The sequence below is a fragment of the Rhinopithecus roxellana genome, chromosome 8 (assembly GCF_007565055.1).
Source record: "Rhinopithecus roxellana isolate Shanxi Qingling chromosome 8, ASM756505v1, whole genome shotgun sequence".
NCBI classification, from domain to species: domain Eukaryota; kingdom Metazoa; phylum Chordata; class Mammalia; order Primates; family Cercopithecidae; genus Rhinopithecus; species Rhinopithecus roxellana.
In genome coordinates this window covers 71464930-71491264 of record NC_044556.1, presented here as the reverse complement: position 1 = coordinate 71491264, position 26335 = coordinate 71464930, and the positions used below count along the sequence as shown (strand labels likewise).

General features: G+C 38.3%; 1 protein-coding gene across 1 annotated transcript in view; it reads left to right on the top strand.

Moving 5' to 3' along the window:
* The first annotated feature begins 1006 nt into the window (after positions 1-1006).
* Positions 1007-26335, top strand: part of LOC104669507 (putative uncharacterized protein encoded by LINC00467 homolog) — a 63228-nt gene continuing 37899 nt past the window's right edge. Inside the window, exons 1-4 of the mRNA XM_010372496.1 lie at positions 1007-1176; positions 9741-9822; positions 9956-10105; positions 14917-14984. Of these exons, the coding sequence (XP_010370798.1) occupies positions 9765-9822; positions 9956-10105; positions 14917-14984 (276 nt within the window). The 5' untranslated portion in view covers positions 1007-1176; positions 9741-9764. The remainder of the gene's footprint in view (positions 1177-9740; positions 9823-9955; positions 10106-14916; positions 14985-26335) is intronic.

Genomic DNA, 26335 nt, shown 5'->3' with positions numbered 1-26335 from the left:
AAACCATACGCCAATCTAACTTACGTGCATACATGAAAATCAAAAATTAAATACACAGCAAATTGCATCCAGCAATATACTGAAAAAATAACATACCAGGATTGTAAGGATGGCTCACCATTAGAAAATCTATTATTGTAGTTATTTTATTGTAGAGTAATGGAAAAAAAAGGCCATACAATCATCTCAAAGACTGATACTGAAAATACTTGGTAAAACTTAGTCATTTGCTGATTTAAAAAAACAATGAAATGGTAAACTACGAAAAGAACATAATTTGCCTATACACCCACTCACACACACACCATAAACCCGCAGAAGATGTCTTGAATGAAACCTAAGATGCAATCCAAAATAACTCCTGGTAAGAAATAAGTGCCTCCGTGGCTACTATTCAGTGTTGCGTTGGATTCTTGGGAAAAGCCAAAATTGTTCTTTACAGATAAATTCTTACCTACAAATCAAAGAGGACTGCCTGTCAAATTTTTCAAATACGAAGGTTTAGTGAACTGTCCAGATAGATCAACAATCAAAAGCCATACTTATACAAGGGTACTAATGAATTAATAGTCTATTAGTAAAACAAACTACAACAAAAATAGCTACGAAAAAATGTTAAATGCGCACAACACCAAGCAAACTGCAACACTTTACCTGAAAAACAAAGGAAGAACTGAATTAAAAAAAAAAAAAAGCCACATTGCTGGATGGCAATTATCAATATTGTACTGTATCCAATCTTGGCAAATCTACAAAAATATGGAATCCCAAACAAATCCCTGGAAATCTTTGCCATTTGGCGCCAATCTACTTCAGAAATCGGCCCCAGGTTGTGAGGTTCCTCACATGTGCGTGTAAACGCTTCGAGAGGGGTGCAGCCGCGGACAGAAAAACCGCAGCCTGAGTCCCAGCCTGAGTCCCCGCGCCCCTCTCCTCCCTGCGCGCCAGCAGCCCCCGCATGAGGCTCGCGCGCCCGGAAGAGTCGCTTCCGCTCCCGCCCAGTTCTGTGGCGTAGGCTGGACTTTTCTGGTAGGCTGTTACGCGTGCGCGCGCTCTGGCGTTTCCTAGGCGGTCGGGCGCTGGGTTTCGCGGTGCTGGCCGCACTGGTTGTTCGGCACCCTTGGTCCGGTTGAGGTTGTCAAGCTGGACCAATAGGTTGTTTCTCTTCAGTTTCCAGTAAGTGACTGTTCCAGCCAGGGCTGTGGCTAGAGTGTGAAGGCAAACCGGTAGAGGCCGCGCTGTCATTTTCTTACCACCTCACTCTTTCCTCAACGGCCCCCTCGGTCACTCCGAGGGGACTGTTGGTAGCCCCGCTCTGCCTCGTCCCACGCTAGTGTGGCCGCTCCCAAGCTCTGAGTTTCCCCAGAAGATGTGTCCGTTGTCATGAAAGCTCTCATAGCGTTTAAGCCCTAGTATTCGACTTCTCAGATGCACCCTGGAGGGTGTACTCTTGGCCTGACCCTTCTCAGCCCTTCCGCTTCCTACAGTTGGGACGGGTCCTCAGATACTCACCAGGAGAATGTGATGCCCCCACCACCACTTCTTACTCCAACTTTCTTTGTGACTGTGCCCTCTGTTTCAGAATCCTACCGCCTCGTAACAAAAATGTACCAAGGACCATTCCACTTCACGCCCCTCCCTCCCTTCTCATACCCTTAAGAGTGCCTTAAGAGTAAAGCACTGACCTAAGCACTTTACATGCATTTTATTTAATCTTCCCACGCAGTCCTTAAGTAGGCAGACATGAGAAAATTGAGGCACAGAAAAGTTTAATAATTTGCCCAAGGCAACATAGGTTGGATGTGATAGGGTTGAAATTTGAATTTATTGTGTAGCTTACTCAGTCTGGCGTTATTATCATTCATTCCTTTCTCTTTTCCAAATACTGAGTATTCCTTTTTTTTTTAGTTGCTTCTACAGAGGAATTTTTTTCGTTAATGCTGTTTAGAGGGTTCTTCTTGAGAAATTTGGGTTCTAAGAACCCTTTGCTCAGAGCTCTCCTTACACAGACCCTTAAGTGTTGTTTTACCAAATCTAAGCTCCAAACTTAATAATATTTTGCATATCCAAAATGTGCTCATGCTTCCTTAAAAAAGTACCCCTAAACCCGTACCCACTAACCAGCCCCCTTCCTATACCTCAATATGACAATAGTTATCACTATTCTCAGCAAACGTTTGGGCAGCTAGCTTATGTAAGATAATAAAGATAATTGGGGTTTTGAAGAACTCTGAGGTTTACTTCCGACCTGAAGGGGAAACATGAAAAGGCCTTCATAAAAAGGCCACGTAAAATAGCAGATAAATCCCATTTCAGTTGCACAGATTACAAATTATATAAGAGCAACTTTGGACAAATCAGGTAAGTGCTAGATTTGTTTACTTATCTGTAAAATGTTATGGTTAGGCTAGGTCACTAAAATACTATAAATCGAAGTTCAGAGAGAGGAGTGATTACTCTATACTCACTATTGAGGGAGGTGGAGGCTGTAGTTTGTTGTTCGTTTTTTTTTTTTTTTTTTTTTTTGAGACAGGGTCTCACTGTTGCCCAGGCTGGAGTGCAGTGGCGTGATCAGAGCTCACTGCAGCCTCCACCTCAGCCTCCTGAGTAGTTGGGACTACTGGTGTGCATCACCACGCCCAGCTAATTTTTGTATTTTTTGTAGAGACAGGGTCTCGCTATGTTGTCCAGGCTGGTCTTGAACTCCTGGCTTCAAGCAGTCCTCCCACCTTGGCCTCCCAAAGTGCTGGGATTACAGGTATGAGCCACTGCACCCCACCTGTAGTATGTTCTCAATACAGAGACAAGGTTGAAGGATTCAGAGTACGTTTTTCTCATTTTGAATATCTAATAAAATCAGTAGACCCTCCATCAACAGAGGATTGGGTAAAGAAAATGCGGTGTGTGTGTGTGTGTGTGTGTGTGTGTATATGCCATGGAATACTATTTAGCCATTAGAAAGTCATGTTTTTTCAGCAACATGGATAGAACTGGAAGCCATTATCCTAATCAAAGTAACTCAGAAACAGAAAGTCAGATATTACATGTTCTCACTTAAAGTAGGAGCTGGGAAGCAGTGGGCACACGTACGTATAGACACTGGAGACTACAAAAGGTGGGAGGATGGGAGGCGGGTGAGGGTTGAAAAATTACATACTGGGAACAATGCTCACAATTTGGGTAATGGGTACACTAAAAGCCCAGGCTTCACCACTGTGCAATATGTACATCTAAGAATTCTGCACTCGTACCCTCTAAATATATAAAAATTATGTTTTTCTGAGACAGTCTTGCTTTGTCACCCAGGCTGGTGCAATCTTGGCTCACTGCAACATCCGCCTCCTGGGTTCAAGTGATTCTCATGCTTCAGCCTCCTGAGTAGCTGGGACTATAGGTGCGCACCATCACACCCGACTAATTTTTGTATCTTTAGTAGAGATGGGTTTTGCTGTGTTGGCCTGGGTGGTCTCAAACTCCAGGCCTAAGCAATCAACCCACCCCAGCCTTCCCAAGTGCTGGGATTACAGGTGTGAGCCATGAGACCCAGACTACAAATAAATTTTTTTAAAAAGCTGTAGATCTTGCTCTGGAAATAAAATTCACATCCATACAACATTTTATGCTTAATTTTAGGAGATTCATGACTCCTCCTTCTCAAATTTAAATGTTAAAAACCCTTGATTTAGGGAAACAGTATTATTCAAAACACCAGAACTAAGCCAGATGTGGAAGGCCATTATCTTGTGGGCAGTGTTGAACCATTTGAGGTCTGATAAATCTGGTAGCAGTATGAAAAATGCATGACAGTGGGAAAAAGCAATGAGACTATAGTTAAGTGGCAGGGGAATCATTTAGGTAGCAGACTGTGCCAAGCAGTATTGGGAATGAAGAGAAATTAGAAGAAATATTGGCAAAGACAAATATCTGACTGGATATGGAATTGAAAGAAGAAATCAGTGATAAGGTTTGAGGATCAGTTATGCGACAGGTCTATCTTGTCTTCAGTATTCTATTGAAGTCATTCCTATAACATATGTGCTAGTGCTTACTTTGGCAGCACATATACTAAAATTGGAATGATACAGAGAAGATCAGCAAATAAAAATATAAGTATAAATTTTAAAAAGAAACAAAAAACATATGTGCTCTAAGATCACTCCCAACCCAACAGACATTAAAAAGGATGAGGCAATACACAAACTCCTCTGTATTTATAAATTTGATAATGTGAGAGAAATGGCCCACTATCAAAATTACCAAAACTCACCCAGGACAAAATAGGTAAATGAAATAGTCCTGTAACTATTAAAGAAATAGAATTTGTGAGAAAAACAAACAAACAAAACAACAACAACAAAAAACAAACCCTGGCAAGAAGACTCTTGCCAGGAAGAAAAAAAAAAAGAATAATAATAATTTAAAAAAAGCTCTAGGCCCCGATAATTTCACCGGCTAATTTCACCAAACATTCAAGGACGAAAAAATACTAGTTCTGTTACAAACTCTTTGGATTGTAGAAAAAGAAGAAACACTTAACTCATTTTATGAAGGCAGCATTTTCTGGATACCAAAACCAGATAAAGACAATACAAAAAACAAATCTAAAAGTTAAAATCCCTCATGAACAAAGATACAACTTCCTCAAAAATATTAGCAAATTGAATTCAGCAGTATACTAGAAAAATAATACATTGTGACCAAGTCTCATGCCAGGGATTCAACATTTGAACGTCAATCCATAAGAAAAACTACATGATCCTATTAATAGATGCAGAAAAAGCACTTAAGAAAATTCAGCATTCATTCATGATTCTTAAAACTCAGCAAACAAGTAATAGAAGAGAACCTAATAAAAGGCATCGAGAAAACCCATAGGTATTGTTATACTTAATGGTGAAAGACTGAATGCTCTCTACCCTCCAAGATTGGGAACCAGGCAGGCAAGGATGTTTCTTCTACTACTATTTAATATTTTACTGGAAATCCTAGCAATTATAGTAAGTCAAGAAAAGCATTCTGATTGGAAAAAAATAAAATTATATTTGCAGATAACAGTTATATAGTAAATCTCAAGAAGTTATTTAAAAAGCTGGTAGAGCTAACAAGTAAATTTAGCAGGTTGCAGGATACAAGCTTAACCTACATAATCCTATTTCTACACTAACAATGAACTGTTGGAAACTGATCCACTCTCCTCCCTCACAAATGAAATACTTAGGTAGAAATCTAACAAAGTATGTGTGGGATTTGGAAACTGACCCATCCTCCTCCCTCACAAATGAAATACTTTAGTAGAAATCTAACAAAGTATGTGTGGGATTTGTGTGCTAAAAACTATAAAATGCTGATGAAAGAAGACCCATAGTGTTCATGGATTGGAAAATTCAGTCTAGTTAAAATGTCAGTTCTCCCTAAATAGATCTATGAATTTGATTACAGTCAAAAGTCCAAGCAATATTTTTTAGGCATAAATTACTTGATTATAAAGTTGATAAGGAAAGGTAAAGGAACTAAATTAGCAAAAGACTTTTTAGAATGAGCAGAGCTGAAGTATTCACATGACCTGATTTTAAAACCTAAAATTCTTTTTTTTTTTTTTGAGACAGAGTCTCACTCTGTCCCCCAGGTTGGAGTGCAGTGGCAGGATCTCGGCTCACTGCAAGCTCCGCCTACCAGGTGCACACCATTCTCCTTCCTCAGCCTCCCGAGTAGCTGGGACCACAGGCGCCCGCCACTACGCCTGGCTAATTTTTTGTACTTTTAGTAGAGACGGGGTTTCACCATATTAGCCAGGATGGTCTTGATCTCCTGATCTCATGAACACGCCTGGCTAATTTTTTGTACTTTTAGTAGAGACAGGGTTTCACCGTATTAGCCAGGATGGTCTTGATCTCCTGACCTCGTGATCCGCCTGCCTCAGCCTCCCAAAATGCTGGGATTACAGGAGTGAGCCACCGCGCCCAGGCTAAAACCTAAAATTCTTTAGGAAAACAGGAGAAAATGTTTGTGACATTGGGTTAGGCAAATAATTATTAGGTAACAACAAAAGCACTATCTATAAAGAAAAAGATCAATTTAATTTCATCAAAAAATATTTTGCTATATAAAGGGTACTGTAAAGAGAATGAAAGACAAAGAGAAAATATTTGCAAATCACATACTTGACCAAAGGCTTTTATATCCATAATATATAAAGAATTTCCAAAACCTAACAAGAAACCAAATAACCCAATTTAAAAAGTAGGCAAAAAGTTGTATACTTCACCAAAGATGATATACAGCTAGCAAATAAGCACATGAAAATATGTTCAACATCACTGATCATTAGGGAAATGCAAATTAAAGCCAGGAGATAAACATTATCATAATGGATAGAATTAAAAAATAGGACCAAGTCCTGATAAGGATATGGAGCAACTAGGACATTCACACATTACTACAGCCACTTTGGTGAACAGTTGTGCAGTTTCTTAGGAAGTTAAGCATACACTTACTATGTAACTCTCCGTTTCCACTTTTGTGTGTTTATCCTAGGGAAATAAAAACTTATGCTAACACAAAAATCTGTAAATGAATGTTTATAGTAGCATTATTTATAGTTGCCCAAAATGTCCTAAATTAAGGTTGGTTCAACATTTGAAAATTAATCAGTGGAATCTACCATATTAGCAGACTAAACAAGAAGAACTACATGAACTAAATGTCCCTAAGTGAGTGAATGTGGATAAACATGGTGTAGTACATCTTCACAATGGAATAGGACTGGATAAAAAGGAACAAACGTTGATATATGCGGTAGCTTCGACCAATCTCAGGTGTGTTATATTAAGCGAAGGAAACCAATATCAAATGGTTAAATACTTACGATTTCATTTATATGACATGCTGGAAAAGGTAAGACTAAACAGACAGTGAACAGATAGATGAGTGGTTGCCCAGAGTTAAAGGTGGGGAGAGGGTCTGACTGCCAGGAAGTAGCAGGAGGAAATTCTTTGGATGTTGGAATTGTTCTGTATCCTGTTAATGGTGGTTACAAGTATCTATGCATGTGTTAAAACTCTTAATACTGTACATACATGTGAATTTTACTGTATATAAATTTGAAAGTAAGTTTTACTGAAAAAATTTTTAAGAAAAAAACCAGTAGTCTAGAATCTCATTTTAAAAACTCACCCCTGACCTCAGTAATTCCTCCAACTGCTATGCTGTTTTTCTGCTTTCATGTTAAAATATAGTTTATTGTCCTTATTTCCTCACTTCCCAATTCACTCTTTTTAAAAAACCTTTAAAAACATTTAGCAACGTAATATGTACACATGATTAAAAGATCAAATTGTATGTAAGAGTTGATAATAAAAAGCAACAGTCTCCATCCCACCTGCTTTCTCCTCCTTCTGGATCCACATCCCCAGAGACAAACACTTTAAACATTTTTTATGTTTAGTTATTTTGGTGATTATTTCTACATTTCTAAATAGTATGCCCATACTGTTTTTTCTCAAATTTATTTATTGTCCTCTGAGTTTCTGCTGTGATAGATGAGGACTCAATTATGACAGCCTCTGCTCCTGCTGGCTGCTTTCTCTACAGATTTCATAAAGTGTTTTTATTTTCTCTTTTGTTTACTCTTATAAACTTAAGCAATTAAGCAATATATTTAAACACATATTTCTTGTTCTATCAATATATTTAAACATATTTCTTGTTCTATCACTATCACAAGTTTTATCACTCTTGATTTCATAGGATGATATTGGCACTCCCTTCCTACTACCTTTTCTTTTCCTTCTCCACCTTTCATGTCCTGACAGCTCTGCCTTTACATTTATAGCATTATAATTGGGTAAATTAACTTTTGTTCTATAACTGTTATGAACACTTCAGTGTTTTCCTCTGTAAATTGTATTCAAATGTTAAAAACCAATGAAAATAGTTGGACTCAGTGGCTCACACCTGTAATCCCAACACTTTGGGAGACTTAGGAAGGAAGATCGCTTGAGCCCTGGAGTTTAGGGCTGTCATAAGTTATGATTGCACCACTGCATTTCAGCTTGGGCAGCAAAGCAACACCCTGTCTAAATAAATAAATAAGGTAAAAAAAAAATAAAATGAAAAAAAAAACTCAACATTTTATTGTGACTTTATACATATTATTCATTGCAAGTCTCAGGAATGTGCTTAGGTTATATTTCTCTTGAAGTTCATGGTTTTTAGGGAAATGTTGCTAGTATTAATTCTTGACAACTTTGTTAGAACCCATTGATATTTTGTTCTTATTTGGAACTATTGCTCTTGAGTACTTTGAACAGCTTTATCCTGAGATTTTTTTTCCTTTGAACTCCTGCAGTTTTCTACACTTTTATACCCCTCACCTTTTACTTTCTTTGTTTATTGCTTAACCATCATTTTAATATGACTAGGAAGGAAGTCTGGCATCTTGGATGAGAATTCCCACTTACTCGTTGTATGCTTTAAGGGAGATTTATTTACTTTTACATTTTTGTCAAAATAACATTTACTCATCATTTTGAAAACCAAAAAGTACTACCGTACTCCATCTAACTTGCCATAGGCAGCTTCCTTCAATTCTTTTAGTTCTTTCCCTAGATCTACTTATATATTTTAAAGTAATATATTTGTAGTAATGTTTCCTAATTTAGACATTATCCACCTTAGACATTATCCTTTGACTTTCAGTTATGAAAGATGAGTATTTAGTACTCCATTTGTGCTGTTTCCTTTTGTGGTATCATTCAGCCTTGTGGCTTCAAATACTGTGCTGAAGATTCTCAGACTTACTACTGTGAGTGCTTTTTCTCTATTCAAATAATCTTTGTCAACATGAAGTAAATAACATATGTACTTAGTCTATAGGCATCTACTAAATTGTTATTTAGGTATGCCTTGAAACTTCTGGGCCGGGTGCGATGGCTCACGCCTGTAATCCCAGCACTTTGGGAGGCCAAGGTGGACAGATTGTTTGAGGTCAGGAGTTCAAGACTAGCATGGCCAACATGGTGAAATCCTGTCTCTACTAAAAATACAAAAAAAAAAATGAGCCAGGCGTGGTGGTGGGTGCTTGTAATCCCAGCTACTCAGGAGGTTGAGGCACGAGAATCACTTGAACCCAGGAGGCAGAGGTTGCAGTGAGCCGAGATTGCGCCACTGCACTCCAGCCTGGTTGACAGAGTGAGACTCTGTCTCAAAAAGAAAAAAAACTTCCGATTTTCTATTCTGTATTTTAGTGGAATATTATTCCAAACGTATTCCTTCTTTAGTGTTGGCATATCTCAGTTTGTTTTCTACCGAAATGATCACACCAAAATTCTAGAAGTTATCCTTTATTTCTTTCTTTCCTTCACAGCCAGGCCACCAGCAATTCCTGATCATTCTGATTCTTGAATTCAGCCTCTCTTTTCTGTCTCTATTACTACTACTATAGTCCATTTGTTCTCAATAGAATTGTGGTTCTCAACGGTGGTTGCCCCCCAAGGGACAGCTGTTAATGTCTGGAGCCATTTTGGGTCATCACACATAAAGGTGCTATTGGCATCTAGTGGGTAGAGGCCAGAAATTGTGGCTCGACAGCCTAAAATCCAAAGGAAAGCCCTTCACAAGCAGGAATAATCCAGCCCAAAATGTTAGTGCTGAGGTTGTTATGATTTTCATTTTCTTTGTCCCCAGAAATATCATTTTGCATTTTAAATTCTCTAAGAATGTGTCAATATTTTGTTTTATAGACATGGCAGGGAGGTTTAATAGACATGGATAAGAAGTCCACTCACAGAAATCCTGAAGATGCCAAGGCTGGCAAATATGAAGGTAGGAGTTTATGCTTGCTTGAAGGCCTTTTGGGTAATTTAAGGTACATTTTATAAATTAATGCATATGTTTCTCTCTCATATGTTGCTAATATTTGGGAAAATAATTGTGTTCCATTTTATATCTCTCTAAGGTAAACACAAACGAAAGAAAAAAAGAAAGCAAAACCAAAACGAGCACCGATCCCGACATAGATCAGTGACATCTTTTTCTTCAGATGATCGTGTGTTTCCTTCTTCTTCATCATCATCTTCAGGAAGCCAGACGGATTCGAGTACTGAAGGTATGTTTATCATCCTGTTAAAGTTTCATATTTATAAGTTAGGTGATTTAGAAAAAAAGTACTAAACATCTGTTATAATTTTTGTTCATTCAACTAATATTTATTGAGCACACTCAGTATGTGCCAGATGTAATGGTAAACATGCCATGGTCCCTTCAGACAAGGAACTTTTATTAAGCAATATTGGGAATGATAGTAAGAGGAGTTAAAAAGAAAAAAAAAAAGAAAATATAGTAGACAATAAAACAAGCAAATAGTTCATTACAGTGCAGGTGAGTGCTATTACTTCACATGCATATGTCACGGGGGCAAGGAAAGGCTTTGGAGAGGAAATGATTATCTAAACTTGAGTGGTGGAGATGAATAGGCATTTTCAGGCAAAGGCAAGGAAGTAGAATTAGGGAATATTTATTATAGGCTAAAGGAATTGCATGTGGTAACCACTATTAACATTTGGAGTCCTAATTCAAGTAATATGTCCCAGCTGCAAAGGGAGCTGGAAAGGCAAGATTGGCTTTTTTAGCATTGATGATGAAAGGCATGTGGACGAATATTCACTGAACATAGGAAGTGGAATCAGATACTAGGCAACCAAAATATAACAAATGTTCTCCACACTCAACCCTAGACAAGATCAGTTGACTGGCTCACTTTAAATTACTCCTTTGTCTCACCTACCTTTACTCTCTCTCAATGTTTGTAAGTTGTGTTTTAATTAGTTTTTCTATTGGCTAATTTGGTATTAATAAGTAACCTACTTGTAACTCTGCTTCTTGTTCCATCAACTGTAGTTAATTATTTTATTCTCTCTTACATAAGTTAAATATATTGGTATCTCTATCCTTTCCTCCATTTTTTTCTCCCCATTGTCTTCTTTTAGTTTTTCAGTAGTTAATATCTACAACAAAAATTGTCTTTTTTTGTCCATAGATTCACTTTAAATCTTTAAGACCAATAATTAGCATTTAAATCACTATCATTATATAAATAGTGTTACTACAGTGCCAAGTTACATGCAAGAATTACATTTCCATTTCATGGATCTAATATTATGATTGCTAGGACTCTCAGAGTGTTTTTCTAGTCACAGCATCAAGTACATCATTTATATTCTATCAGTTGCTTAAAACCGTGCTGTATCTTAGTTTTTGCTTTGTATTCGAACCATGACTTTCTTACATTTTTTTTTTTCTTTCTTTCTTTTTTTTTTTTTTTTTTTTGAGATGGCGTCTCGCTCTGTCGCTCAGGCTGGAGGGCAGTGGCCCGATCTCCGCTCAATGCAAGCTCCGCCTCCCGGGTTCACGCCATTCTCCTGCCTCAGCCTCCTGGCTGTCGGCTCACTGCAAGCTCCGCCTCCTGGGTTCACGCCATTCTCCTGCCTCAGCCTCCCGAATAGCTGGGACTACCGGAGCCTGCCACCTCCCGCGGCTAGTTTTTTGTACTTTTTAGTAGAGATGGGGTTTCACCGTGTTAGCCAGGATGGCCTCGATCTCCTGACCTCGTGATCCCCCCCGTCTCGGCCTCCCAAAGTGCTGGGATTACAGGCTTGAGCCACCGCGCCCGGCCATAGTTTTTGTTTTTCTTAGAGTTTCTAGTTCTCCTTCTTGTTTTTTATTGTTGACGAAAAGATCATATAACTGCCATAATGAAAAGATTTTCCATCCTTTTAATTATACTATTCCTCAGAGTTCATTTCTTTTCTCTGGAGATGTTCTTGCCCGCCTAGTGTAATCTAGACCATTTTTTACCCTCAAGGCCTGCTATTTCTCTGTTATCCTAGGATCTCCGCTCACTGGTCTTCTGGGTTGGATCCATTGTTTTCTTAGATTCATGTCTTCCTCTCTCTTAGTGTTCTGCCTTGACTGTTGGAGTACACTGTCAAATAGCTTTTTACAAAATGTTGTCTGGGAAGTAAATTTTCTGAGTCTTGGCATATCTCAAAATGTCGTTATTCTACCCTCCCATTAATTGGTAATTTCAAAATGATTCTTCCCAATCCCAATTTCCAGAAGCAGGCATTTCAAACTCTTTTAGCAGTCTGTTTTGATATCTATCTCTGATAGATATGGTTCCATAACTTGTTTATGTAATCATTTCTACATTTTTCAGTTTTAGGCTCTATGGATGATTAGAATTTAGCTACTTTTGTTTTAAACCACTATTTCCCCCTACATTTACTTTCTTCCTCCCATCCTCCTAAATAGGATTTCTTTATTGTAACTTTGATAATTTAATAGTTTAATTGTTATGGCTATGTAGATGCTATGCTGTTCACAGCTGAACCATATAATGGTTTCTTTCTAGCACAACTTTTTTATTCCTTACAGTTAATTATTATTATTATTTTATTTTATTTTATTTTTTTGAGATGGAGTCTCGCTCTGTTGCCCAGGCTGATGTGCACTGGTGCAATCTTGGCTCACTGCAACCTCCGCCTCCCAGGTTCAAGCAATTCTCCTGCCTCAGGAGAAGTGGAATTACAGGCGTGTGCCACCACGCCTGGCTAATTTTTTCTATTTTTAGTAGAGACAGGGTCTTGCCATGTTAGCCAGGATGGTCTCGATCTCCTGACTTCATGATCTGTGTGCCTCGGCTTCCCAAAGTGCTGGGATTACAGGCATGAGCCACCGCGCCCAGTCAATAAAATTTGTTTAGTTTTCTGTGTTTGTGATGTGTTGTAATAGTATAAATTACCTTTGAAAAGGTTCAGACACATCAGATATTCAGTTAATTTCATTTCGGGATTCTCTCCTAGATCCATTTAACATACTCCATTTGGACTTACTGTTCTTAAGACCTGTTAAGCAACTGTGATATTAAGTTCTTTTGTCTTCATTCTGGATATATCCTTTACCTCTCTTTTGGGTTTGGTCACCCATTTTCTGGATCATATTGTTTCTTCCTCTTTTATTTTCCCCTTATTTTACTGGAGAACCTATAACTTCCAGGAAAAAGATGAGCAGCTAATTCCTATTCAGTCTGTAGTTGTGGGTTTACACTATTAAATAAATTTCTTTTATTGACTTCTGCTTCCGGTAACACAGACCTTCTGTAGAAAACCCAGGAGGGTTAGGAATGAATCAGAGGTAAACTGAGCCTTACTGGAATTGTAATTTCATCTCTGCATCCCTAGTTGGGTTTAGATCATCATCCATCATTCTGTTTGCCTGGTGGAGGATAAATAATCTTGAGAGATGGATAACATAATCTAGAATCTCTAGAATTTTTAAATACAGCATACATAACTTTTAATAAAAAATTTCTAGATGTGCCTACATGACTGAAAAACAAGAGAAAAAAATAGTAACAGCCCTACAGGTAATACAGATGTTGAGTTAGCTGGCAATGAAGTTTAAATAGTTGTGATTAATGTATTTAAGAAAATAGAGATTTATCAACTGTAAGAAAGAATCAGGTATAAATTCTGGAATAAAAATTCATTATCTAAAATTAGCAATTTAGATAGATTTTTCAGTAGATTAGACACACACACAAAGAATTAGTAAACTGGAAGTCACATCAGGAGGGAAAAAAAAGAAAGATACAGAAGAAAATGTTAGAGACATGTGAGACACAGTAATGAGATCTAACATTGTAATTGGAATTGAAGAAGGAAAGAAAAGCAAATGCCTAAAAGTTTCCCCAAACAGATGAAAGGCATCAACTAAAGATTCAAGGAACTGACAACCCCAAGCTGGATAATACAAAAATCACATCGGTAACCTTTGCTTCTAGTCAGGAAAATGGTTGTCTTTTGTAGAATGGAGTAGTTAATATGGTGGCAAACTAACATTCTCCTTTTCTACGTCCTTTTTCTTTTTCTTTTTCTTTTTTTATTTTTTAATTTTGAGACAGAGTCTCGCTCTGTTGCCCAGGCTGGAGTACAGTGGCACAGTCTTAGCTTACTGCAACCTCCGCCTCCCAGGTTCAAGTGATTCTCCTGCCTCACCCTCTTGAGTAGCTGAGATTACAAGTGCCCACCACCATGCATGGCTAATTTTTGTATTTTTAGTAAAAATGAGGTTTCACCATGTTCCCCAGGCTGGTATCAAACTCCTGACCTCAGGTGATCCACTTGCCTCAGCCTCCCAAAGTACTGAAATTATAGACGACATGAGCCACCACTCCCGTCCTCCTTTTCCATGTTCTAATTAAAATAATTCATTTATATTTTCCAGTAGACTGCTTAATAGTTGCATTCACATAGTTTCTGCTAATAACACCTTATATTCCCTAGATTAACTGGAGGTTGCATTCTAGTGGACCTAGGAGAGCATTGTCTTTTGAATGGGTTCCTAAATGCCGTGTATTTACACTGGGATACAATTATAATTAAACTTTTTTCTTTTTTATTCTTTTTTTTCGAGACAGTGCCTCACTCTGTCACCAAGCTGGAGTGCAGTGGCATGATCTTGGCTCACTGCAGCCTTGACCTGCTGGGCTCAAGCGATCCTCCCACCTCAGCCTGTTGAGTAGCTGGGACTTCAGGTGCACTCCACATGTCTGGCTAATTTTTGTATTTTTGGTAGGGACAAGGTTTTGCCATGTTGCCCAGGCTGGTCTCAAACTTCTGAGCTCAAGTGATCTGCCTGCCTCAGCCTCTCAAAATGCTGGAATTACAGATGTGCACCACCATGCCTGGCAAATTAAACAATTTTATCTGCTATTTGTATCTTGTAAGATTCTTCCAACAAACATAGTAAAGTTGATTAAAATATCAATCTTAATTATTTTAATTCTTCAAATTCTTTAATCAATAAAATAATTTTTAATGTTAGAACTGAAACTTCCAAATCTTTTTAAACTTTTAGATGCTACCCAGGGAAAAATTAAGAAGAAGAGAAGAGAGAAAACAAATAAATGGAGGGAAAAAAGAAAGGTTAGTAATTGTGAGTAATATAAGAGTAAGATTTGGCTATTAGAGGATATTGTACTTATTAATTAAGAAGCTATCTATAAGGAATTTGAAGAGCTATAAGTCAAGGATTGGTTAACATGGTAGTTAACATGGTGGTGCTGAGCTTATAGTGTCCTTTGCTGCTTTTCAAATACTTCTCAGAAAACTATGCAGACAGGTAAAACCTTATAATTACAATTCTTTAGATTCTTTTTAATTTTGGTGTTAATATAGTTATAAAATAGCCTATGTGCTTTGAAATAAATGCAAGTAATATGGACCTAAATTAAATGAAAGGTAAAATAGCTATACTCCTTTCTCTTTATTTAATTTCCCTATGGTTATCCCTCTTAAATATTTGCTGTACAACCTTAGATTTTTCCTCTGTGCACATGGAAATAAATAAAATTGATGTAAATAAATGTGTATAGTTTTATGTACTATATAATACATATGTAATTTTATGTTGACAAAAATGGACTGTCAATTTGCTTCTCTAAATTTAATTTAGTTAATATAAGTTTATGAACTATTTGTAACATATATAAAACTTAGACGTGTAATAATAAAAAGAGCATCATGAACCTATTTAACTAGAACATTACCAATATGATTATCTCCCAGTATTTTTCTTCCTTCTTCTGTTCACTTGCTTTCCCATTAAAAGTAATATCCTAAATTTTGTGTTGCTCCTTCTCATGCCTTTTGAAAATAATTTTGTTACAAATGGATGTATCTTGAAATATTATTTTGTTTAGCTTATTTGGTTTGGGGTTTTATAAGAATAATACATTTTCTGCAGTTTTCTCTGGCTACTTTTTCACACAATATTTTGTTTTTATGGTTTATTCATATTTTTGTGTAGCTGTAGTTCATTAATTTTCTCTGCCATATAAAACTCTATTGGGTGAATAAAGCACAATTTATCTATTGTCCTGTGGATGGACATTTACAATGTTTCTAATTTTTTTCCTTGTATTTAAAAAAATATTTTGTGAGTAATAGGTGAGTATATTTATGGGATACATGAGATATTTTGATACAGGCATGCAATGCATAATAATCCTATCAGGGTAATTGGGATATCCATCACCTCAAGCTTTTATTCTTTCTTTGTGTTACAAACAATTCACCTTACACTTTTTTAGTATTTTATTTTATTTTTTATTTTTATTTATTTTTATTTTTTGAGACAGAGTCTTGTCCTGTTGCCCAGGCTGGAGTGCAATGACGCAATCTCGGCTCACTGCAACCTCTGCCTCCTGGATTCAAGCAGTTCTGCCACAACCTCCCAAGTAGCTGGGACTACACGCATGCGCCACCACACCTGGCTAATGTTTGTATTTTCAGTAAAGACAGGGTTTCACTGTGTTGGCCAGGCTGGTCTCGAAGTCCTGACCTCGTGTGATCTGCCCACCTTAGCCTCCCAAAGTGCTGGGATTATAGGCATGAGCCACCGTGCCCAGACTCTTTTAGTTATTTTAAAATGTACAATAAATTATTGTTGACTGTAGTCACCCTGTTGTGCTATAAAATATGAAATCTTATACATTCTAGCTATATTTTTATACTCATTAATCATCCTCCCTTCCCCACCTCCAACTACCCTTCTAAGCTTTTGGTAACGATCATTCTGCTATCACCATGAGTTTAGTTGTTTTCATTTTTAGCTCCCACAAATAGGTGACAACGTGAATTTTGTCTTTCTGTGCCTGACTTTTGTCACTTAAAATAATGACCTCCATTTCCATCCCTTGTTGCAAGTGACAGGATCTCATTCTTTTTTTTGGCTGAATAGTGCTCCATTGTGTATTTGTACCACATTCATCTGTTGATGGACGTTTAGATTGCTTCCAGATCTTGGCTATTATGAATAATGCTGAAGTAAACACCAGAGTGCAGATATCTCTTTGACATACTGATTTCTTTTCTTTTGGGTCTATACCTAGGAATGAGATTGTTGGATCTTATGATAGCTCTCTTCTTAGCTTTTGAGGAACTTCCAAACTGTTCTTCGTAGTGGTTATACTAATTTACATTCCTGCCAACAGTGTATGAGGGTTCCCCTTTGTCAACATCCTTCTCAGCATTTGTTATTGCCTGTCTTTTGGATAAAACCGATTTTACCTAGGGTTGGATGATATCTCATTATAGTTTTGATTTGCATTTCTTTGATAATCAGTGATGTTGAGCACCTTTTCATATGCCTGTTTGCCATTTGTATGTCTTCTTTCAGGAAATGTCTATTCAGACCTTTTGCCCATTTTAAAATAGGATTATTAGATTTTTTCCTATAGAGTTGTTTGAGCTCCTTTTATATTCAAGGATTATTAATCCTTGTCAGAAGGATAGTTTGAAGGAATTTTCTCCTATTCTGTGGGTTGTCTTTTCACTTTGCTGATTGTTTCCTTTGCTGTGCAGAAGCTTTTTAACTTCGTATGATCCCATTTGTACATTCGTGTTTCAGTTGCCTGTGCTTATAGGGTATTACTCAAGAAATCGTTGACCAGTCCAATGTCCTGGAGAGTTTCTCCTAATGTTTTCTTGTAATAGTTTTATAATTTGAGGTCATAAATTTAAGTCTTTAGTCCATTTTGATTTGATTTTTGTATCTGGCAAGAGATGGAGGTCTAGTTTCATTCTTCTACATCTGGATATCCAGTTTTCCCAGCACCATTTATAGAAGACAATGTCTTTTCCTCAATATATGCTTTTGTTACCTTTGTTGAAAATGAGTTCACTGTAGACATATGGGTTTGTTTCTGGGTTCTCTTCTGTTGCATTGGTCTGTGTGTGTGTTTTTATGCTAGTACCATGCTGTTTGGGTTACTGTAGCTTTGTAGTATAATTTGAAGTCAGGTAATGTGATTCCTCCAGTTTTGTTCTTTTTGCTCGGAATAGCTTTGGCTATTCTGGGTCTTTTCTGGTTCTGTATAAATTTTAGGATTTTTTTCCCCATTTCCATGAAGAATGTCACTGGTATTTTTATAGCGATTGCATTGAATCTGTAGACTGCTTTAAAGAGTATGGATATTTTAACAATATTGATTCTTCCAATCCATGAACATGCACTATCCTTCCTTTTTTGTGGTCTTTTCAATTTCATACATCAGTGTTTTTTTATTTTCATTGTAAAGATCTTTCACTGTTTTTTTTTTAATATGTACTTTAAGTTCTAGGGTACATGTGCACAATGTGCAGGTTTGTTACATATGTATACATGTGCCATGTTGGTGTGCTGCACCCATTAACTTGTCATTTACATTAGGTATATCTCCTAATGCTGTCCCTCCCGTGTCCCACCACCCCACGACAGTCCCCGGTGTATGATATTCCCCACCCTGTGTCCAAGTGTTCAAATGTTCTCATTGTTCAATTCCGACCTATGAGTGAGAACATGTGGTGTTTGGTTTTCTGTCTTTGCGATAGTTTGCTGACAGTGATGGTTTCCAGCTTCATCCATGTCTCCACAAAGGACGCGAACTCATCCTTTCTTATGGCTGCATAGTATTCCATGGTTTATATGTGCCACATTTTCTTAATCCAGTCTGTCATTGATGGACATTTGGGTTGGTTCCAAGTCTTTGCTGTTGTGAATAGTGCCACAGTGAACATATGTCTTTATAGCAGCATGATTTATAACCCTTTGGGTATATCCCCAGTAATGGGATGACTGGGTCAAATGGTATTTCTAGTTCTAGATCCTTGAGGAATCGTCACACTGTCTTCCATGATGGTAAAACTAGTTTACAGTCCCACCAACAGTGTAAAAGTGTTCCTCTTTCTCCACATCCTCTCCAGCACCTGTTGTTTCCTGACTTTTTAATGGTTGCCATTCTAACTGGTGTGAGATGGTATCTCATTGTGGTTTTGATTTGCATTTCTCTGACAGCCAATGATGATGAGCATTTTTTCATGTGTCTGTTGGCTGCATAAATGCCTTCTTTTGAAAAGTGTCTGTTCATATCCTTCACCCACTTTTTGATGGGGTTGTTTGATTTTTTTCTGGTAAATTTGTTTAAATTCTTTGTAGATTCTGGATATTAGCCCTTTGTCAGATGGGTAAATTGTAAAACTTTTCTCCCCTTCTTTAGGTTGCCTGTTCACTCTGATGATAGTTTCTTTTCCTGTGCAGAAGCTCTTTAGTTTAATTAGATCCCATTTGTCAATTTTGGCTTTGTTGCCATTGCTTTTGGTGTTTTAGTCATGAGGTCCTTGCCCATGCCTGTGTCCTGAATGGTATTGCCTAGGTTTTCTTCTAGGGTTTTTATGGTTTTAGGTCTAACATTTAAGTCTTTAATCCATCTTGAACTAATTTTTGTATAAGGTGTAAGGAAGGGATCCAGTTTCAGCTTTCTACATATGGCTAGCCAGTTTTCCCAGCACCATTTATTAAATAGGGAATCCTTTCCCCATTTCTTGCTTTTGTCAGGTTTGTCAAAGATCAGATGGTTGTAGATGTGTGGTATTTTTGAGGGCTCTGTTCTGTTCCATTGGTCTATATATCTGTTTTGGTACCAGTACCATGCTGTTTTGGTTACTGTAGCCTTGTAGTATAGTTTGAAGTCAGGTAGCATGATGCCTCCAGCTTTGTTCTTTTGGCTTAGGATTGTCTTGGCAATGCGGGCTCTTTTTCAGTTGCATATGAGCTTTAAAGTAGTTTTTTCCAATTCTGTGAAGAAAGGCATTGGTAGCTTGATGGGGATGGCATTGAATCTGTAAATTACCTTAGGCAGTATGACCATTTTCATGATATTGATTCTTCCTATCCATGAGCATGGAATGTTCTTCCATTTGTTTGTGTCCTCTTTTATTTCATTGAGCAGTGGTTTGTAGTTCTCCTTGAAGAGGTCCTTCATATCCCTTGTAAGTTGGATTCCTAGGTATTTTATTCTCTTTGAAGCAATTGTGAATGGGAGTTCACTCATGATTTGACTCTTTGTCTGTTATTGGTGTATAGGAATACTTATGATTTTTGCACATTGATTTTGTATCCTAAGGCTTTGTTGAAGTTGCTTATCAGCTTAAGGAGATTTTGGACTGAGACAATGGGGTTTTCTAAATATACAATCATGTCATCTGCAAACAGGGACAATTTGACTTCCTCTTTTCCTGATTGAATACCCTTTATTTCTTTCTCCTGCCTGATTTCCCTGGCCAGAACTTCCAACACTATGTTGAATAGGAGTGGTGAGAGAGGGCATCCCTGTCTTGTACCAGTTTTCAAAGGGAATGCTTCCAGTTTTTGTCCATCAAGTGTGATATTGGCTGTGGGTTTGTCATAAATAGCTCTTATTTTGAGATATGTCCCATCAATACCTAGTTTTTTGAGAGTTTTTAGCATGAAGTGCAGTTTAATTTTGTCGAAGGCCTTTTCTGCATCTGTTGAGATAATCATGTGTTTTTTGTCTTTGGCTCTGTTTATATGCTGGATTACGTTTATTGATTTGTGTATGTTGAACCAGCCTTGCATCCCAGGGATGATGCCAACTTGATTGTGGTGGATAAGCTTTTTGATGTGCTGCTGCATTCGGTTTGCCAGTATTTTATTGAAGATTTTTGCATCGATGTTCATTAGGGATATTGCTCTAAAATTCCCTTTTTGTTGTCTCTGCCAGGCTTTGGTATCAGGATGATGCTGGCCTCATAAAATGAGTTAGGGAGGATTCCCTCTTTTTTCTATTGATTGCAATAGTTTCAGAAGGAATGGTACCAGCTCCTCTCTGTACCTCTGATAGAATTTGACTGTAAATCCCTCTGGTCCTGAATTTTTTTTGGTTGGTAGGCTATTAATTATTGCCTCAATTTAAGAGCCTGTTATTGATCTATTCAGGGATTCAACTTCTTCCTGGTTTAGTCTTGGGAGGGTGTATGTATCCAGGAATTTATTCATTTCTTCTAGATTTTCTAGTTTATCTGCATAAAGGCGTTCATAGTGTTCTCTGATGGTAGTTTGTATTTCTGTGGGATTGGTGGTGATATCCCCTTTATCATTTTTTATTGCATCTATTTGATTCTTCCTCTCCTTTCTTCTTTAGTAGTCTTGCTAGCGGTCTGTTAATTTTGTTGATCGTTTCAAAAAACCAGCTCCTGGATTCATTGATTTTTGAAGGATTTTTTGTGTCTCTATCTCCTTTAGTTCTGCTCTGATCTTAGTTATTTCTTGCCTTCTGCTAGCTTTTGAATGTGTTTGTTCTTGCTTCTCTAGTTCTTTTAATTGTGATGTTTAAGGTGTCAATTTTAGATCTTTCCTGCTGTCTCTTGTGGGTATTTAGTGCTATAAATTTCCCTCTACACACTGCTTTAAATGGGTCCCAGAGATTCTGGTATGTTGTGTCTTTGTTCTCATTGGTTTCAAGGAATATCTTTATTTCTGCTTTCTTTTTGTTATGTACCCAGTAGTCATTCAGGAGCAGGTTGTTCAGTTTCCACGTAGTTGAGCAGTTTTGAGTGAGTTTCTTAATCCTGAGTTCTAATTTGATTGCACTGTTGTCTGAGAGACAGTTTGTTATAATTTCTGTTCTTTTGCATTTGCTGAGGAGTGCTTTACTTCCAACTATGTGGTCAGTTTTGGAAGAAGTGCAGTGTGGTGCTAAGAAGAATGTATATTCTGTTGATTTGGGGTGGAGAGTTCTGTAGATGTCTATTAGGTCTGCTTTGTGCAGAGCTGAGTTCAATTCCTGAATATCCTTGTTAACTTTCTGTCTCGTTAATCTGTCTAATGTTGACAGTAGAGTGGAGTGCTAAAGTCTCCCCTTTTTTTTTTTTTTTTTTTTTTTTGAGACGGAGTCTCACTCTGTTGCCCGGGCTGGAGTGCAGTGGCCGGATCTCAGCTCACTGCAAGCTCCCCCTCCCGGGTTTACGCCATTCTCCTGCCTCAGCCTCCCGAGTAGCTGGGACTACAGGCACCCTCCCCCTCACCCAGGTAGTTGTTTATACTTTTTAGTAGAGACGGGGTTTCATCGTGTTAGCCAGGATGGTCTCGATCTCCTGACCTTGTGATCCACTCGTCTCGGCCTCCCAAAGTGCTGGGATTACAGGCTTGAGCCACCGCACCCGGCGCTAAAGTCTCCCATTATTATTGTGTAGGAGTCTAAGTCTCTTTGTAGGTCTCTAAGGACTTGTTTTATGAATCTAGGTGCTCCTGTATTGGGTGCATATATATTTAGGATAGTTAGCTCTTGTTATATTGATCCCTTTACCATTATGTAATGGCCTTCTTTGTCTCTTTTGATCTTTGTTGGTTTAAAGTCTGTTTTATCAGAGACTAGGATTGCAACCCCTGCCTTTTTTTGTTTTCCATTTGCTTGGTAGATCTTCCTCCATCCCTTTGTTTTGAGCCTATGTGTGCCTCTGCATGTGAGATGGGTCTCCTGAATACAGCACACTGTTAAGTCTTGACTCTATCCAGTTTGCCAGTCTGTGTCTTTTAATTGGGGCATTTAGCCCATTTACATTTAAGATTAATATTGTGATGTGTGAATTTGATCCTGTCATTACGATGTTAGCTGATTATTTTGCTTGTTAGTTGATGCAGTTTCTTTGTAGCATCGATGGTCTTTGCATTTTGGCTTGTTTTTGCCGTGGCTGGTACCGGTTGTTCCTTTCTGTGTTTAGTGGTTCCTTCAGGAGCTCTTGTAAGACAGGCCTGGTGTTGACAAAATCTCTCAGCATTTGTTTTTCTGTAAAGGATTTTATTTCTCCTTCACTTATGAAGCTTAGTTTGGCTGGATACGAAATTCTGGGTTGAAAATTCTTTCCTTTAAGAACGTTGAATATTGGCCCTCACTCTCTTCTGGCTTGTAGAGTTTCTGCCGAGAGAGCTGCTGTTAGTGTGATGGACTTCCCTTTGTGGGTAACCCGACCTTTCTCTCTAGCTGCCCTTAGCATTTTTTCCTTCATTTCAACTTTGGTGAATCTGACAGTTGTATGTCTTGGAGTTGCTCTTCTCAAGCAGTATCTTTGTGGTGTTCTCTTATTTCCTGAATTTGAATGTCAGCCTGCCTTGCTAGGTTGGGAAAGTTCTGGATAATATCCTGAAGAGAGTTTTCCAACTTGATTCCATTCTCCCCGTCACTTTCAGATACACCAATCAGACATAGATTTGGTCTTTTCACATAGTCCCATATTTCTTGGAGGCTTTGTTTGTTTCTTTTTACTCTTTTTTCTATAAACTTTTCTTCTCGCTTCATTTCATTCGCTCTTCAATCACTGATACCCTTTCTTCCACTTGATCGAATCAGCTACTGAAGCTTGTGCATGCGTCACGTAGTTCTCTTGCCATGGTTTTCAGCTCCATCAGGTCATTTAAGGTCTTCTCTATGCTCTTTATTCTAGTTAGCCATTCGTCTAATCTTTTTTCAAAGTTTTTAGCTTCTTTGCAATGGGTTTGAACGTCCTTCTTTAGCTTGGGGAAGTTTGTTATTATCGATCATCTGAAGCCTTCTTCTGTCAACTTGTCAAAGTCATTCTCCATCCAGCTTTGTTCTGTTGCTGGTGAGGAGCTGCATTCCTTTGGAGGAGAAGAGGCACTCTGATTTTTAGAATGTTCAGCTTTTCTGCCCTGGTTTCTCCCCATCTTTGTGGTTTTATCTACCTTTGGTCTTTGATGATGGTGAGGTACAGGTGGGGTTTTGGTGTGGGTGTCCTTTCTGTTTTTTAATTTTCCTTCTGACAGTCAGGACTCTCAGCTGCAGGTCTGTTGGAGTTTGCTGGAGGTCCACTCCAGACCCTGTTTGCCTGGGTATCACCAGCGGAGGCTGCAGAACAGCAAATATTGCAGAATGGCAAATGTTGCTGCCTGATCCTTCCTCTGGAAGCTTTGTCTCAGAGGGGCTCCTGGCTGTATGAGGTGTCAGTCGGCCCCTACTGGGAGGTGTCTCCCAGTTAGGCTACTCAGGGGTCAGGGACCCATTTGAGGAGGCAGTCTATCCGTTCTCAGATCTCAAACTCCGTGCTGGGAGTTTTGAACTTTGAAGTTCAAAGTTTGAACTCTCTTCAAAGTTGCCAGACAGGGGTGTTTAAGTCTGCAGAAGTTTCTGCTGCCTTTTGTTTAGCTATGCCCTGCCCCCAGAGGTGGAGTCTACAGAGGCAGGCAGGCCTCCTTGAGCTGAAGTGGGGTCCACCCAGTTCGAGCTTCCCAGTTGCTTTGTTTACCTACTCAGGCCTCAGCAGTGGCAGATGCCCCTCACTCAGCCTTGCTGCTGCCTTCCACCTTCCAGTTTGATCTCAGACTGCTGTGCTAGCAGTGAGCGAGGCTCCATGGGCATGGGACCCTCTGAGCCAGGCACAGGATATAATCTCCTGGTGTGCCATTTGCTAAGACGGTTGGAAAAGTGCAGTGTTATGGTGGGAGTGTCCTGGTTTTCCAGGTACTGTCTGTCACGGCTTCCCTTGGCTAGGAAAGGTTATTCCCCAACCCCTTGTGCTTCCTGGGTGAGGCAGTGCCCCACCCTGCTTTGGCTCACACTCCGTAGGCTGCACCCACTGTCTGACAAGCCCCAGTGAGGTGAACCCAGTACCTCAGTTGGAAATGCAGAAATCACCTGTATTCTGTGTGCTGGCAGCTGTAGACTGGAACTGTTCCTATTTGGTCATCTTGGAACCTCTTCCTATTTTATCTATCTATCTATCTATCTATATCTATCTATCTATTTATTTATTTGAGATGGAGTCTCGCCCTGTTGCCCAGGCTGGAGTGCAATGGCATGATCTTGGCTCACTGCAACCTCCGCTTCCTAGGTTCAAATGATTCTCCTGCCTCAGCCTGCCAAGTAGCTGAGATTACAGGCGCCCACCAGCATACCCAGCTAATTTTTGTATTTTTGGTAGAGATGGGGTTTCACCATGTTGACTAGGCTGATCTCAAACTCCTAACCTTGTGATCCACCTGCCTCGGCCTCCCAAAGTGCTGGGATTACAGGCATGAGCCACTGCACCCAGCCAAGGTCTTTCACTTGTTTGGATAAGTTAATTCCTCAGTATTTTATTTTTGGCTGCTGTAAATGGGACTATTTGATTTCTCTTTCAGATTGTTTGTTGTTGGCATATAGAAATGCTGCTGATTTTTGTGTGCTGATTTTGTATTTTGCAACTTCATTGAATTTGTTTATCAGTTCTAATAGTTTTTTGGTGGAGTCTTTAGGTTTTTCCAGATACAAAATCATAGCATCTGCAAACAAGGATAATTCGACTTCTTTCTTTTCAATTTGGATGCCCTTTGTATCTTTCTCTTGTCTGATTGCTCTAGCTAGGACTTCCAGTAGTAGGTTGAATAACAATGGTGAAAGTGGGCATCCTTGTCATGTTCCAGATCTTAGAGGAAAGGCGTTCAGTGTTTCCCCCTTCAATGCAGTGCTAACTGTAGGTCTGTCATATATGGTTTTTACTGTGTTTAGGTATGTACTTTCTATACTCAGTTCTTTGAGGATTGAAGGGATGCTGAATTTTATCAGACGATTTTTCAGCATCAGTTGAAATGATCATATGGTTTTTGTCCTTCATTCTGTTGATATATCACATTGATCGGTTTGCGTATCTTGAACCATCCTTGTATCCCTGGGATGAATCCCACTTAGTCATGATGAATGATCTTACTAATGTGTTGAATTCAGTTTGCTAATATTTTGTTGAGGATTTTTGCATCAATGTTCAGGGATATTGACTTGTAGATTTCTATTTTGAGGTGTCTTTGTCTGGTTTTGGTATCAGGGTAACACTGGCCTTATAGAATGAATTTGGAAGTATTCTTTCCTCCTCTATTTTTTGAAACAGTTTGAGTAGGATTGGTATTACTTTTTTAAATTTTTACTAAAATTCAACAGTGAAGCCATCAGATCCCAGGCTTACCTTTGTTTGAAGACTTTTTTACAGCTGTGATCTCATTGCTTGTTATTGCTCTGTTCAGATTTTGGATTTCTTCCTGGTTCAGTCTTGGTAGGTTGTATGTGTCCAGGAATTTATTCATTTTTTTCTAGGTTTTCCAATTTATTGGCACATATTAGCTTATGAACCTCCAACAATCCTTTTGTGTTGTATTGGTTGTAATGTCTCCTTTTTAGTCTCTGATTTTATTTATTTGGATCTTCTCTATTTTTCTTAGTCTGGCTAAGGGTTTATGAATTTTATTTATCTTTTCAAAAATAAGCTTTACATTTCATTGATCTTTTGTATTATTTTCATTTCAATTTCATTTGTTTCTACTCTGACCTTTACTATTTCTTTGTTTGTACTAATTTTAGGTTTGGTTTGCTCTTGCTTTTCCAGTTCTTTAAGATGCATAGATGGGTTGTTTATTTGAATTTTTTCTACTTTTCCTATACAAGCACTTATAC